Source organism: Stegodyphus dumicola, chromosome 11 (genome assembly GCF_044657685.1).
Source record: "Stegodyphus dumicola isolate Sdum_Otavi_A_Nest chromosome 11, ASM4465768v1".
NCBI classification, from domain to species: domain Eukaryota; kingdom Metazoa; phylum Arthropoda; class Arachnida; order Araneae; family Eresidae; genus Stegodyphus; species Stegodyphus dumicola.
The window spans coordinates 7575373-7591225 of NC_140778.1; the positions used below are offsets into that span (position 1 = coordinate 7575373).

At 31.8% G+C, this 15853-nt stretch overlaps 1 protein-coding gene across 1 annotated transcript in view; it reads right to left on the reverse strand.

Moving 5' to 3' along the window:
- Positions 1–244: 244 nt before the first annotated feature.
- LOC146993777 (uncharacterized) overlaps positions 245–15853 on the reverse strand; it is a 52689-nt gene continuing 37080 nt past the window's right edge. The window contains exon 3 of the mRNA XM_085826535.1: positions 245–6018. Within this exon, the coding sequence (XP_085682661.1) occupies positions 5142–5933 (792 nt within the window). The 5' untranslated portion in view covers positions 5934–6018 and the 3' untranslated portion in view covers positions 245–5141. The remainder of the gene's footprint in view (positions 6019–15853) is intronic.

Below are 15853 nucleotides of genomic sequence, written 5' to 3' on the forward strand. Positions count from 1 at the left end.
AAATCTCGCTTTCCTATAGTCCATTATGTCTCAAAATGACGCGATTTCGTCACAAAACATAAAATAAAAAAATTCGAATTTGAATTTCGAAAAAGTCGCTTCGAGGTGCACTGGCTCTTGTCTAGATACACCTATGTAGCAAATTTTCTCGCCGTGGGTCTATTAGCTTACGCGCAGCGTGAACGAAAGAAACACACACAACAAACAGACAGACTCTTTCTTTTATTATATGTAGAGATATCATATGGCATAATTCTTAATATAGAAGGAAAAATATATAGAATAATACATGAAGTATACAATAAGACATAATGTGCCATTATAACAAAATTTTGAATTTTCCAAATTTGGAATAAAATGCTAAAACATAGAATATATAATGGCAAATTCAGAATAATACTTAAAATATTGGAAATAAAATATAGCATAATACATAAAGTATAGAATAGTATATAATATATCATATAATAAAATTATAATTTTGAATAAAGTACTAAAATATAGGATAATACATGATGTATCGTATAATAAAATTAATAAAATAGAAGTATAACATGTAGAAGAGAATAAAATTGCATTTTAGAGTTCATCATCACAAATAGTTTTCAGTGATCATTAGGCAGAGTTCGTGAGTCATTAAAGTGTTCATGATTACAGAGATCATAAAAAGTTCCTTGTTTAAGTTCATATATTTTACATGACTCATACAATATTCATAGCTCATTTTTGTCATGACACAGCAAATCAATATCATGACTCACCTTTTCAGTTCTAGTTTACTCTCACGACTCAATTTTTATAATTCAGTCTGTTTATTATGGATTTTGTAAGGCTTTTTTGTTACGATCAGTACAAATAAGTATTTGTGACAAACATCGATAATTATCTTAAAATTCTGCAAGGTTGGAAAATAAATATTTTGTTATATTTCATCTGTTGTAGATGGGGTTACTCTGCATAGATTTAATCCAATTGTGTTAAGTTTTGGTGAATTTGTCTCATATTAGAATGAAGATGTTGAAGTTTGCTGATCGTTCTTTTGAATAATATATCAATATTTCTGGATGCGCGAATATGAATATCTTTCTTGAGAGAACATGAGAAAAGATAGTGATCACTGTCTCCTTTCTAGCCGCATATACAGTAGTCAGTGTCTATTAAGTTTCTTTGATGGAAATAAACAGGATATGGCCCATGGCCAGTAATATTACATGTTAAAAAGGATTATGTACTCTTGGTGTCAGTATTGCAATAGGGGTAGAACTAGTAAGTTCGTCGACCTGTAGATGCATTATTCCATTGTTCTTGGCATATTTGGTTAATTTGTTCTTTTATGGAAAGATAAGATTTGGGACATTTCGTATATAGAAAATTGTTTTCTTGATTAGGAACAGCTTCTTTGGCAAGTTTGTCGAATGTTTCGTTACCAGCATTTCTACTATGGGCTCTTAACCATGATATATGAATTTTTAAATTATCTCTTTTCTTAGAGAGGTAATTGATGCCATAAGCAATAGAAGACTGATTTTCTTTGTTAGAGATAGCATAGATGGCAGATTGACTGTCAGTAATAATATTTAATTCTATAATTAAATACTTCAATTGAATTATTTTTAGTTTTAGTTTATATTGCTGTTTTTATTTTTGGGTGTGATACAGCAGGAGATGTCTATTGTAAGGAGCAGGGCACATTTCGTAATCCACTGTGATGTATATGGTTTTGTTATAAGTAATATTATGGCGAAGTTGATATAGTGTAGAATAAATTGCTTCTTGAATGGATTTCACATGAGTAGAATAGTTCCAGCTAAGATATTAAGAGCAGTACTGGAGGTAGTTCCAAATCCTTTGGAAATATTAAGTGTAAATTGTCGTTGTGTTGAGGTAAGAATGTTTTCTTTTCTTGTGGTCATAGGGAATGTCCAGATTGCAGAGCCGTAGGTAATCATTTTGGTTATTACTGTACAATATAGTAATTTGGTGATATAGCGATTTAAACCCCAGTTTGTGCCATGCACATTTCGAAGATTTTTGACTTATAATGTGTACGAATTTTCAGTTCTTTGAGATATTCGATAAAATTTTGTTTTGATGTATTATAATTTCCTAGGTATTTGATTGATTTAGTATGCTTGATTTTTTTTGCCATTTATTTTAACAGAAAGTTGCTTAGTAAGATTTTGTCCAGGTTTATGATTTGTCATGATTCTAGATTTGGAGGATGAAATTTCAAGTTTAATTTTCTTGCATTCTTGCTGGAATATGGCTATTATTTCTTGACAATTTCTTCGAAGGATTAAATGGGACCTTCCACTGATAACAAATGCGACATCATCGGTGAAAGCAGTAATTTTAGCAAAAGGAAGCCAAGCACATTTTATAATTTTATTAAATGTAATATTCCATAATTCTGCGCTCATACATGCGCCTTGTGAACATCCACGAACTTGTTTTCTTCCGATTAAAGTATTATTATATAAAATGAGACTATGCCGATTATCAAGGAAATTATTGATAATTTGTTGATATTATAAGGACATTCAATATTTCTAAGTGCTTCTTAAATTGAGTACCGACATAATGAATCAAAGGCTGATTTAAGATCTAAGCTGATTATTGCGGAGTGTAGGTTATTGATTTTATTAACATCGATTTGATTTAGGACTGCACTGGTTGCATGAATGGTAGGTTTTTGCTGCCTAAATCCATACTGATTTTCCTTGATGAATTTTTGATGGTGAAATTGGTATTCAAGTCTTCTTATAATACAACGTTCAAGAATTTCTCCAAGAGCTTGAAGAAGTTTAATTGGCCGATAGGAATTAGGATTATCAGGAGCTTTTTTCTTTTTGAGGAAGAGTGTGATTTGTCCTGTTTTTAAGCAGTCTTAAAAAATACCAAGTTGGAGACATTTATTGCAGAGGAGAATTAGCTTAGGATTACGTTTATGTATAATTTGATATCAGATTCTGTCTGGTCCAGGAGCATTTTTGTTATTGAGTTTTTTAATAAATAGATTGAGTTTCATGGCTGTAAATGTGTTATCATTTTCTTGGAAGTAGATTACAACGAATTAATCTTTGTTCAGTTGAATCATCATATATGCTTTCGTTTGGTAGAATAACATCTAGGAAGTTTTCTAAAGTGATCTTCGAACATTATCCCGTATCATTATTTCCCGTATTAGTGACTGTAAGTTGCGTTGGGTGGAAGATTTTGTTGGTTTCAATTTTGTACAATGAGCCATACCTATACAGGTTGTTTGAACAATAGTTGCACCATGCTTAAAGCTCTGCAGATATTATTTGCTTGTTATATGAGGCTTTTCGTTTTTTGTATTTTTGAAGTAGGTTGAGTCGTTCTTCATCAGTTTGCGATGATTTGAGTCTTCTTCGTAATGCTCTTGTTTTGTGTTTTACTTGGCGGAGTTCTTTCGCCACCAGTTGATTTTTATAATGGGTATTGATGATCTTTTGAAGAAGGTATGTTCGTAGGTATCTTAAAACTTTCTGATAAGTTCGTTGGTAATATTATTAAGTTCTGTTTTGGTTGTACACAGAATAATAGAATTTAGAAAGTCATTTGAAATTGGATTGAACTATTGTTGAAATTTCTTTTCTTTGTTATTATTGATTTTAAATCTTGTAAGTGCAGTAAAGGACGTATATTCAGTTATATCAAAAGAGATATATTTGTAATCAGATTCGATATGTTCATCTAATATTGATCTGTTGTTAATTTTATTATCAAGATGTGTTGTAGAAATAAGAAGATCAGACCAATATTTATTGTAGGTATTATCAAAGGTAGGTCGGTCAGTAAAATGATTATGTAGAATGAGATTGTTTGCATTTAAAAATTCTTCAAGTATTCCTCCTCTGTGATCGGTTTCTAAGTAATCCCATTAAGTACTTTGCCAGTTAAGTCTCCACTAATAACATGCGGACTATTAATATTGTTGTCAGATTTCATTTAGTATGGATAAGGTTTGATTTGGATTTTTGACGGAGATATATAGATACTAGTAATAAGAAGCTGAGATGCATTAGTATTGATTGAAATTGTGATTATATCTCGAGTATTAATAATTATTGTAGAATTCCATTTATTGTTTGGAATGAATATGGCTGTACGAGGAGATAAAACAGCAATTGAAACATGACGTTGAATAATTGCCCAGTTATTTGGACTTCTTCCTAATTTGCCAGTGATGCAATAAGATTCTTGTGCTATAATAAAATCTGCCAGATAATCTACTTGATACTGACATAGTTGGTTGGTGGCGGTCTTTGATCTTTGAAGATTTATTTTGAGAAAGCGGATGCCATTGTTATTCTTTTTATTGATGGAAAGGGTCTATAGATAGTCTGCAGGATCTTGCATTATTGTTGATAATATGTATTGGATTTTACTCGTCTAACTTCTGTTTGATATGTGGACCAGGAAATAGCTAAAGCTGGATGTTTACAGTCAAATTTTGTTTCATACTTTTCATTGTTAATCCAACAGGTTATGCAGTACGGTGTTTGGGAATAACAGCAAGAAACATGATATTTTCCGCCGCAGAATGAGTATTTTGGTTTGTTTGTCTTATGAGAGAAATCCTGACAGATTTGACATCTGCGTACACCGATAAACTCGGTTATTTTATTAGTGCGCCATCCAATATATATTTGTTTTTTACTCATAAAATTTTGGAAAGTTTGACCACGACATTTTATGATCCATTTATCAGTATTATTTTGATCATTCAGTTTAAATAAAGGTCTTAGTTTGGAAATATTTGATTATATTTCTTGGCTATAATTTGAATTGGGCTATAATTTGAATCAGTTCATCAGAGTTGAAATTTTTTGGAATATTATGAATTGTGCATTTTGGTATTCTGGCTTCAGGAAATTTTATGTTAACTATGTCTTTTGGAACTGTTTTGGCAATGAGGTTATAACTGATTTTTTTCTATATCTTCCGGATTATGACAGTATATTGCAAGGCCCCCTTGAAGAAGGGTATTTACTTTTTTGACGTTGATATTTAATGTTTGCAGTGGTATTATTTGCAGTGGTATATGATTTATTTGTTCTATTTTTCTTTTCCGGATCTTGCTTCGTTTGGTCATTAAATCAATCGTTCTACAGTCGTTATCCAGTTTCCGGGTTTCCTTTTCGGGTTTGACAGTTCTTTTCCGGTTCCAGCTTGTTTTTCAGATTTGTATTTTTTTCCGTTTTTTGCTTCTTTTCCAGGTATTGCGTTTTTTCTGACTCGTCTATGTTTTCCAGTTCTGGCATCTTTTCCGGCTCTTGCTTCTTTTCCATTTTTTGCATTTTTTCCAGTTTCTTCTTCTTTTTCAGTTCTTTGTTTTTTAGTTTTTGCATTTTTTCCAGTTTCTTCTGCCTTTTCAATTCTTCTTTGTTTACTTGTTTTTGTATCTCTTCCAGTTGTTTCTCCATTTTCAGTTCTTCTTTCTTTTCTAGTTTTTGTATCTCTTCCAGTTTTTTCTTGTTTTTCAGTTCTTCTTTCTTTTCTAGTTTTTTAATCCCTTCCAGTGTTTGCTTCTTTTTCAGTTCTTGCTTCTTTTCTAGTTTCTGTTGCTTTTCCAGATTTTGTTTGTTTTCCAGTTCTTCCTTCTTTTCCAGTTTTTGCTTCTTTTTCTGCTCTTGTTTCATTTTCAGTTCTTGCTTCTTTTCCAGTTTTTGCTTCTTTTTCTGCTCTTGTTTCATTTTCAGTTCTTGCTTCTTTTCCAGGTTTTGCTTCTTTTCTAGTTTTTGTATCTTTTCCAGCTTTTGCTTCTTTTTCAGTTCTCCCTTCTTTTCTAGGTTTTGTTTCAATTCCAGTTTTTTCTTGTTTTTCAGGTCTTGCTTCTTTTCCAGTTTCTCCTTCTTTTCCTGTTCTTCCTTTTTATTCAGTTCTTGTTTCTTTTCCAGTTCTTGCATCTTTTCCGGTTCTCGCTTCTTTTCTAGTTCTTTCTCGTTTTCCAGTCTTTGCTCCTTTTCATGATCACAAGGAGGGTTTTCCAATCTAGAAAAGAATAAGTATATCTTTATTTCAGAAGTAAAAAAGTGAAAGTAATGCAACTTCGATCACGTTTAACATGTACAACACTTCCATATTTAGATACTATATAACACTTTTGGCTCAGTTTCATAGGGAAAAATCTCCCCGTAGATTTATTGCCTGACAGAATGTTTTTCTACAAAGGACGAATTTGTTGTTTTCGTTATAAGGACCTAAAGCCAAGCAGAGAAGTTAAAGAATTTGGCGTGATTTGTATGCAATAAGCGACCTCCATGAATCTCACGTAGAGCGTGATAATTTGCAAAGTTTCAGTGCCTTACTTTTCCTTACTTAATTTTTACATAAGTTGTAATAATAATAATAGTAATAATAAACAGCTGGCTTAAACACAGAGGGAAACAATGGCGAAAATTGCAAAATAGGAGAAAGAAATGAAACTGAAATAAAAAATGAAACAACTACAAACAAAGTATGGAAAAAGCATTTTAGAAGATATACACGTAACGTTCTTTCTGAATCAGCAAAACCTGTATTTAAACGAGTATGAGTTTGAGAGCTTTAGATTCATTTATTTTTTGAATCAATTACTGATTCTTACGCATGCCAGATATTTTAAATTTCTTCAATTTTTATAATTTACTAACTTTATGTATAATTTACTTACGTATTTTGTATTTTAATCTTTTCTTATTATTATCCCTGTAGAGGTAACCTTACACATCATTAAATTATCTCCGAGTTTCCTCATTTAAGTCATCTTTCTCTCAGAACAATCTCTTTGCATCGCTGGCTGTACAGGATTCAAATTTTCTCTCGTTATTCCAAATTCGGAACATATTGCTGGTCTATTTCGTCGTACAGCAGAGCAGCACTAGGAGTTTTGCCACCATTTGTTTTCAATTGAAAATTTTATTCTCATTCTTCAGTTGCATTCTTTAACTTTTAATTATTTATACAGGAAGAAAAAAAGAAATCAAACAAAGTAAAACAAATTAGGAAAAGAAATATCTGTTTTCTCCTATATTTATTGTTCCCTGTAATTTCTTTTGCCTGTTCCATTAAATTTATTGAAGGAAAATTTGCTTTCAAAATGTATTTCCTAAATCCTTATGCGAATTAAGCCTTTCTCAGCGTTTCGGCTAATGGCCGAAATCACTTTAATTTTTTTCAAATTGTAATGTTTGAATATTGACAGCTGCCTATACTGAAATATTTTCTCCATTGTCCTCGAAAAAAGAAGAATTAAAGTTCCAGGAGATTTTACAATGAAGGACACACATTTCTTATTTGAAGGGCAAGAGGAAAAGAAAAAGATATTTTCGGATGGGAATATGCAGCATTTTAAACACCGTGTTTGTAAATTTCATCATATAGTAGCAACACTTGAGTCATAAGTAATTATGCACATATATATATATGAGAGAGACGACATCGAAGAAAAATGAAATGGCAAAACAGGGCCGAAACCACTTTCCTGGCCGTTACAAACAACACAAAACACAAGAAAGAACGGACACCAATTATGCTTAGCACAAGAGAAATAAAAAAATAGGAACAAAATTAGACACTTATGGACCTCAAAGAAGGTGTTCGCAATTACGACCTGCACCCTGATGCAGGTATCACATCTCTCGCACATCGACTATAAGATGTTCTGGAAAATACTGTGCATCCCCAGGACTTTCCCAGCAGCTGCCACGATATGTGCCACAAGTTCCTGTTGGTTTCGTGCACTAATGTGTTGACGTACCCCGAGAGGAAGTGATAATGCAAGTGAGGTCTCGTGATCTTGCTGAACAATGCACTGGACTACCCCTACCAAACCCATGTTTAGGATACTTTCCTAAGGAAGTTTTGAATACTTTCTTTGATGACGATCCAGTGTTTTTGTTCTTATTTCCTAGTTTCCGCTGCGCTAAGAATAATATAGAAATATCTTTACACTGTTCGTCTTGTGTTGTCTCTCGTCACTATGGCGCCAGGAAAGCGTTTCCGACCATGCATTTCAATAAACGATTATATATATATATATAGCTTATTTCCTAAACAATATTGATTAATTGATTATATTATCTCCTAAGTTTAATTAAAGTAGAATTAGTTTAAAAGAGTGAATCCATACTGGTAAGTTATATTTCGATAGATGTTTTGAAGTAATTTGAAATCAAAATGTTAATAATGTTTTAACGGGGACTAGAGTTAAATCATCATGAAGAATAAAATTTCCTTTGTAAAAGGAAAATTAAAAACATGTAATCATTGTCATTGATCGGAAATTAATTGATTTTTCAAGGGGAACAAACCAACTCCCGTTCAACGAACAATAATTGATAAAAATACGTAAATGCGTAGGTGTTTCGTCTTTACTCGAGTTATAAGTTAAAGCCAAACCGGCAATTCTAGTCAGGCCAAATATCTCCGCGAATAGAAGTGATTATGATCCAATGCTTATACTCAAAGAACTTATTCTTATGAAGCAACTTAGTCAATTCAATTTGGAGTAAAAAGCAAAATCTGTAGAGAAATCCGATATAACACGAGTAACCGTCCCTGACACCTTCATGTTTATGCATTTGAGTTCTATATTATTTGTAAAAATTAAACATTGGAAATTGTTAATATGAAATCGAATTCAAAGTAAAGTTGAAATAAACATAGAAGATTACAAAATAAGATAAATAATTCAAACTTTGTAAAAACAAATCAAAGACAATATAAAGTAATATAAAAAAATGTAAAAAATAATATATAATAAGAACAGTGAATGTACATGAAGATATAAAGGCCAGAAAAGGTATTAAGTAACTTACATTCTTTCTAGTGGGGGAGTTGGCAAAGTGTTCTCTTCGTGTCTGACTCATAAGTGTTGGGTGTCCGAAAATTCTTAGCGGCAGTGGGGGCTTTGAATAATATCAGTCGGTAAGACTTCGGTGAAGTAATTTATGGTAGTGGGTTGGACTCGGAATTCTTGAGGGATGTATTATGTGGAGTTCTTATTTGAGGAAGACTGTCTGTTAAGATTTTTTTGAAAATACTAGTGAATGGAAATTAATTAATTTCTGGCTAATTGTCGTGTCGCAATGATTAAGAATTTAAGAAAGGAAAAAAGGAATTTTCCCTGTCCAAGAGCTATTAGACAGACTAAAGTCATGAAATAGGCCCATTTTTTTAGTAACAGTATAGTAACAGCATGAGTCTGAAGACAATTAGCTTTTTACAATATATACAATTGAGTAATTACACTATATACAAATCCTTCAACTGATAGTCATCGAACTTATACCGCCTTCTCAGGTTTAGGAACAAATTATGATATCCCTATCAGTTAAATGATTTAGAGTGAGTATTTAACGCCTGCTCTTTTAAGGCAATGGTTGATAAATTGAATGGGTATTAGATTATTTTTGAGAATTTTAATAAGGAGCAAAATTTCGCGTTGTAAATCTATTGTATCTGTGCATATAATTATAATTCGTTGTATTTGATGAATTATAGTATTGTTAATTACTTTTTTGGATATGTTGGAGTTCCAATTTATTAATTTGTTAGTATTGAAATTGAAGTTTCTTGTTTTTTCAAAAAGTAAAATTTTTTTGTAGTTAATGATTTGAAGATCTAGAAAGTCTATGCTATTTTGTGAATTATTAGTTTTATTAAGTGTAAGACAATTCGGATAAATCTCGGAGTGTTCAATTTTATCAAAATTATTAATTGTAATAAGGTCATCAATATATCTGTAGGTGTGTTTGTAGTAATTTAACTCTTGTGGTTGTAGATTTTTTTGGAAGTTAAATTCTTTGACAAATAAAAAGATAATACAGATCGAGGTGCTGGAATGTAAGCCCATTGGCAACATATATATATATATGTAATGATATTTTTAAATCAATTGATTAAATTAAATTCTATTAATATTGCTTAATAATGTGTTGGCGATTCTATACCTAAATTGCATCCCTGTTCCTAAATTTTGGCGAAATCCTTTCTTTAGTATAAAATATATTAACCTGTTGGCCCCCGCCAAATCGCCAAACTCATAAATCTGTCATATTACAGAAAGTACTTAAGAACACTCCTGATGAGAAGATAGCATCACCTCGTGATTTCAATTAATATCGCTGATTGAAGGAGCCCCGTGACGCACACATATGTATAAGTAGGGCTTCTGCTCAAGGTAGGAGGAGAACGCTTGTGAGATGGATGCTAAAATAAACCTACCACTTTATATTCCAAAATTTGTCTCATTCCTGTTGCCCCGGCTGCACAAAACAAATAATGTATGAGAAATTACATTTCAGAAGGCCGGTAGGATACCACCTTCAAAGGGATTATCTAAAAAAGAAGATACCCCAAGGATTATACGGATAAAATGTTACGCACTTTAGATGAATTTGCCGCTGTGCGACTTCTATGTTTCTACATTTTTCGCTAGGCGTTCTTGCTTCAAGAGAATCATCCTTCTGTTACCTGTATTCTGGTATTCTGCAGATTATTTTACATCCAGAGAAGCATCCTGCTGGCCCCTGTGATGCGTGATCTGTATTTCCATCGAAAGTTCGTCGTTCATCAAATGTGCTCTTACCGTTAACCTACTTTTGGGGATGAAAATCTTTCCCTACGTCTACGCCGTTCTGTGTTGCTCTCGAGAGTTTGTGCTTGTGTGGTGATTGATAGTGTTTTGCGAAAATCTAATTAAGAGTGCACAGAAATGTGTATTTTCGTATCGATTTCATAACTCGTATTCTCGTCACAATAAGTCAAACAGGAGCAATTAGTAAAAAGATTGGCGATGCAAATGATATTATTATTATTATTGAATTATAATTACTGATTTAATAATAGTGTTTTTATTTTGAAAATTTTAAAAAGTACTATTTTGGTACAAATGTATTTTAAATTTGGTATTTAAAGGATGTATTTTGGTTTTAATATCGTTTTGGGAAATTTTAAAGAGTATTATTTTTGAGTTAGTTTTATTTATGAAAGTATTATTAGTTTTATTTATGAAAGTATTATTAGTTTTATTTATGAAAGTATTATTAGTTTTATTTATGAAAGTATTATTAGTTTTATTTATGAAAGTATTATTAAAAGAATAATGGCTAATGAAAACCTCTCTGATCCTGATGATTCATTAAGGGCAGCTAGCGCTGAACCTGAAACAAGTATAATTCCCTTTGACGCGCAGAATGATATGGATATAAATTCATGGCTTGAGTACTTTAACAAAACTCATTTAGATAAAGATGAAACGTGGAAGCTTAATAATGTAGCTCGATATCTAAAAGGTAATGTAATAACTTAGCGTATATGTCAAAAACTGCCATAAAATTACTAAATATGTGGAATTAGTCCAAATTTTAAAGGAAAATTTTTTCGACCCCAGTTGAACAACGTTTGGTGATTTTGCCAATTACAAGTAAAATCATAAAGAGGACATAACGCAATATTTTCGCAAAAAATTAGATATTGGTAAAAAATTAAATCTAACTCATGAAATGATCTTGGAGGGTCTGACGGATGGCCTTCCTATAGAATTAAAATCCTTAATGACGATCAACGCACCCTCTGACCCCATCTCTTGGCTTAGTCATGTCCATAAGCTTATTAAGATTAGCGAAAATCAACAAATCAAAAGTGCACCTCCCAGATTTGTTACTCCGATTGAGAACAGTCCCCAAGATTACAATCGATTTAATAGAAGTAGAATTTCAGCTTCAAGCTATGAAACTACTGTGAAACAAGATTCTCCTAGACCCAACAAATTCCAACGTTTTCAGAGACCAAGTAATTTTTATAATCGGTTCAGTGGTCCAAGATTTACAAGCCATCATAATTCTCAAAATAGATTGCCATTGCCACCCAGTCCCTGTAGACTTTGCACCCGGAACGGAATCCCAAATGCTTTTCACTGGTTTCAGGTTTGTCCTTTCAGAGGGGAGAGATCTGATACACCTAATGTTACGCCCCTTGCAATAGATCCAACCCCAGAAACCCCTCACAGTAGTTGACTATTAAAGGTGTCGGGATATTTGCCCAATAAGAAACATCTAGACTGTGTTGTAGACAGTGGTGCCACCATATCAATAATTTCTTCCAAAACGGCTAGACAATTACGTTTAAAATTGCAAAGAGTTAGATCATTTTCAGTAACCCAAACTAAAGGAAAAATAATGTATGAGAAATTACATTTCATATATATATATATATATATGTTGCCGTGAAAGACCGAAATTGGAGAATGTCGACTTTCACCGGAGAATGTCAACATTCACCAAATACGTTGGTGAAAGATCGAATATTGCATTTACATTCTTGTACATACGGACCCTCACCGGTGTATGTCGACACTCACGGATGTGCTCTGGTGTAGGTTGAAAAGAGAGGAGTATATGTACACGCTGTCATTGCAAAAGGAAGTGTTCCACAAATAAATGCTGTTGTAAAAGCAAGGGCCTCTTGTGCAATTGAAAGTGTCATAAGAGTTTAAGTTGTTACAATAAATAAGATTTGAATTACGTAATTTAGTAAGTTTTAAATTCTATTATTTTCCTTTCCCATTTTGAATGTACAGTGTGTTTTAAGTTCTTATATTCTTAAGTTTTTAATTTAAGTGCGTTTTTTCGTGACCAAATTACGGAGAAAATATAATATTCTTATGTGTTCAACATTCACCATTAGTAGATGGTGAATGTCGACATTTACCGGTGTAAGTCAGAAATAAGAGTACTTGGAAAATAATTCGGACGTACAACAAGCGACTATGTGAATGTTGACATTCACGGTGAAAGTCGACTTTCTCCAGATTTCGGTGTTTCACTATAACATATATACGATAAACGTATATATATAGATATATATGTATATGAGTGTGTGTGTGAATTAACGTTAGGAATTCTGATCGCACATATTGATCTATAATACAGAGCAAATTTGGCAGATGAATAAGATAAAATATTTAGATTTATTTCAATTCACATTTGCGGCCCCAATTCATTTGAAATTCTAAACTTACTTATTTCTAGAATATTTATATTTCTCATATTGTTGGAATAGGAAGAAAGTAGCACGACGCCGTGACAGCGGTGACAGAGATAGAAAAAATGTGCATAGTTCTACAATATTGTGGTTTAGTAAGAGAAATATTTGATTCAGGAAATTTTATATTCCCACTTAGCTAAGTCATCATCTTTAACTGAAATCATGTGATGGGGATATATATATATATATATATATATATTTTAATTAATTAATTTTTATTTTTTAATTTGTTATTAATTCAAAATTATTTAATATTACATATTTAAAAAATAATTGCAATGAAAAGTCAGAATCTCGAAATTTTTATTATGTTGGATGAGTATATTCTCAAAACTCGAGCTAAATAATATTATAAATCTCTGTAAATCTAGAAATATATAGTCTAACAGAAACAGATGAAGAGAACAATTTATATTAGATTTGTTCCGAATAGAGTATGGGATGGATTTCAGTGTTTACTACTATTAATTTCTTTAACATACATATATATTATTATTTATAAACATAAAGTCCTTTTTGTCTTTCTTACTCTAATTACATCAACTATTTGACATTCAACAACTAACTTCATAACAACTTCTCATTCACAAATTTTGCAAACTGGCCGTTTAAACACGTGTATTTTGTATATTAGCTTTCTCTTTAGATATTTCATTAGTTAATGCAATAACGTTTCCTCATAATCAAAAGGTATTACAATAAATTTGAATTCTTCACAATATGATTTTCCAACTTAAACATTTATAATCTATTTTTGTAATGAAGTAATGAAAAAAACATTAAGCATTATAAATCTGAAAACGTATTATTTTCCAGACCAGCGTTTTTGTCAAAATATTATTAAATGTATAATTAAACTGGACCTGAAACATTATGTTTTGTTTTATTATTTTTTCCGAAATGACTTACGTCTCCGACACGTATTGCAATCTTAAACATTGGGGATCCAATTCTTCTAGTAATTGTTCGCTGTAGTATATTTCTGCTTCTCCTTCTTCTTCTTCAAATATACGTCGATAATCATTTGCGTTGAAATATTTTTGTTTTATTAAGTATATATGTTCATATGTTTGAATTCATTAATTTAATAAATGATTACTTATACGTTTTTTGTCAAAAGTAGTAAGTTACAGTTTGCGAGCATTTTTACAGATTGCCAAAGATTTTTAAAGGCGCTCCACGAAGAAAATATCTTTACTTATTCAAAATCTTCAAAAAACAATAAATATGGAAATGAATACTCGTCTTATTAGCCTAAATTACATTATGAGGATATACAAGTATAACAGGAAATGAAGCTACTGGCACCAGCAGCTCAGGATGCCATATTAAAAGGTCTGATTGACATCTATCATCTCAAATCAAACTTTGCAATCAGGAAAAAAATTTCCAAACATGTTTTAATAAAATAACAAACAGGATGGAACGAGGCAGATACAAGAAGATTGCCTCACGGTTACTTCCCGCAAGTATCCCTATAAAGAATAATTTTTTTTCTCCAACGAGATTGGCAACAAATCATGGAAAGTTTCCATTTTATTTCCAGAGATTCTTAAGAAGGCACGTAAAATGCGAACGCGAAAACCTGCAAATCTAGCAAAACCTAAGCTTTATAAATGGAACTCTCCATTACTTTCCATTCTTAGAAAAAATTACCAGGATTTGCATCAAAAATTCCAGAGAAACGTTTTTCTACAAAATGGAGTGTCTGTCTGCAGTTCAACAATTTATGAAATATATTATTGAAAGTGAAGGAACTGTGATTATAAGTATCTAATCATATTACAAGAGTGAATAAGCAAGTATTTAAGAACAAGTAAATTTTTTAAACGGTGGCTCCCGTTGACCAGGCTGATCAAATTTCCAGTCGAGCGCGATTAATCAATGTTTGGGCTCTCAACCTGATGGCTGCGTATGCTGAGCCGATAACTGATCAATCGTTTGGACAATTTCCGCACAGGATTAAAAATTGCCTTCCCACAGACTTCTTCACTTAACGGGCCATGGGTTCAAAACATAGATTTACGCTTTAACTGAAATGTATAAAAAATTAGCGAAAACAAAAGAAGTATTAAACACACAATATCTCTTCGAATCTTCCTATGTTCCTGATTATTACATCTGCTGAAAACAATTTAATACGTTTAACTGCAATTACATTTCACTGAAGTAATCTATTAATTGTTTAACACTTTTCTGCTGTTAATTTCAATAAATTTATGATATTTGGTATTTCCTTTGTTTCCAGCAACACCTAGTCTCCTTTGCAAAGAAAATTAATATGAACTTTTGTAATTAAGAAATGATTTAGATGAAACAAAAGCAATTATCCCAAATTTTATTCAGAAGATTTAAATAACGGTTTCGATCAAAATACAAAGCAGTTACTAGTAAAATATCTGGATCAGTGACTTTTTGACGTTATTTAAAACACTTAATTACAGGGCCGTACTACAATTCCCAACCCCCAACCCCAGGGGTATAGCGATAAACAATAGTGACGTGATCGAAGATTCTTTGGAAATAATCGCTGTCATCGAATGACATGCACATTCTATTTAAGTAATCATAGTCATCAGCTTTTAATATTCGTTGCAAATAACCATTGTAGTCAAATAATCATTGTAAAGAATCATTCTCATCGGATAATAATGGGAAATAATCTTTGTCGTTACATAAAGGGGCATATTAGCTGATGTATAAAGAATTGTACTCAAATTCGCATCAAAAGAATCGAATATGTATTACAATTTATCATATGATCATTATTTACAGCAATGATTCTTAAATGTTTTCG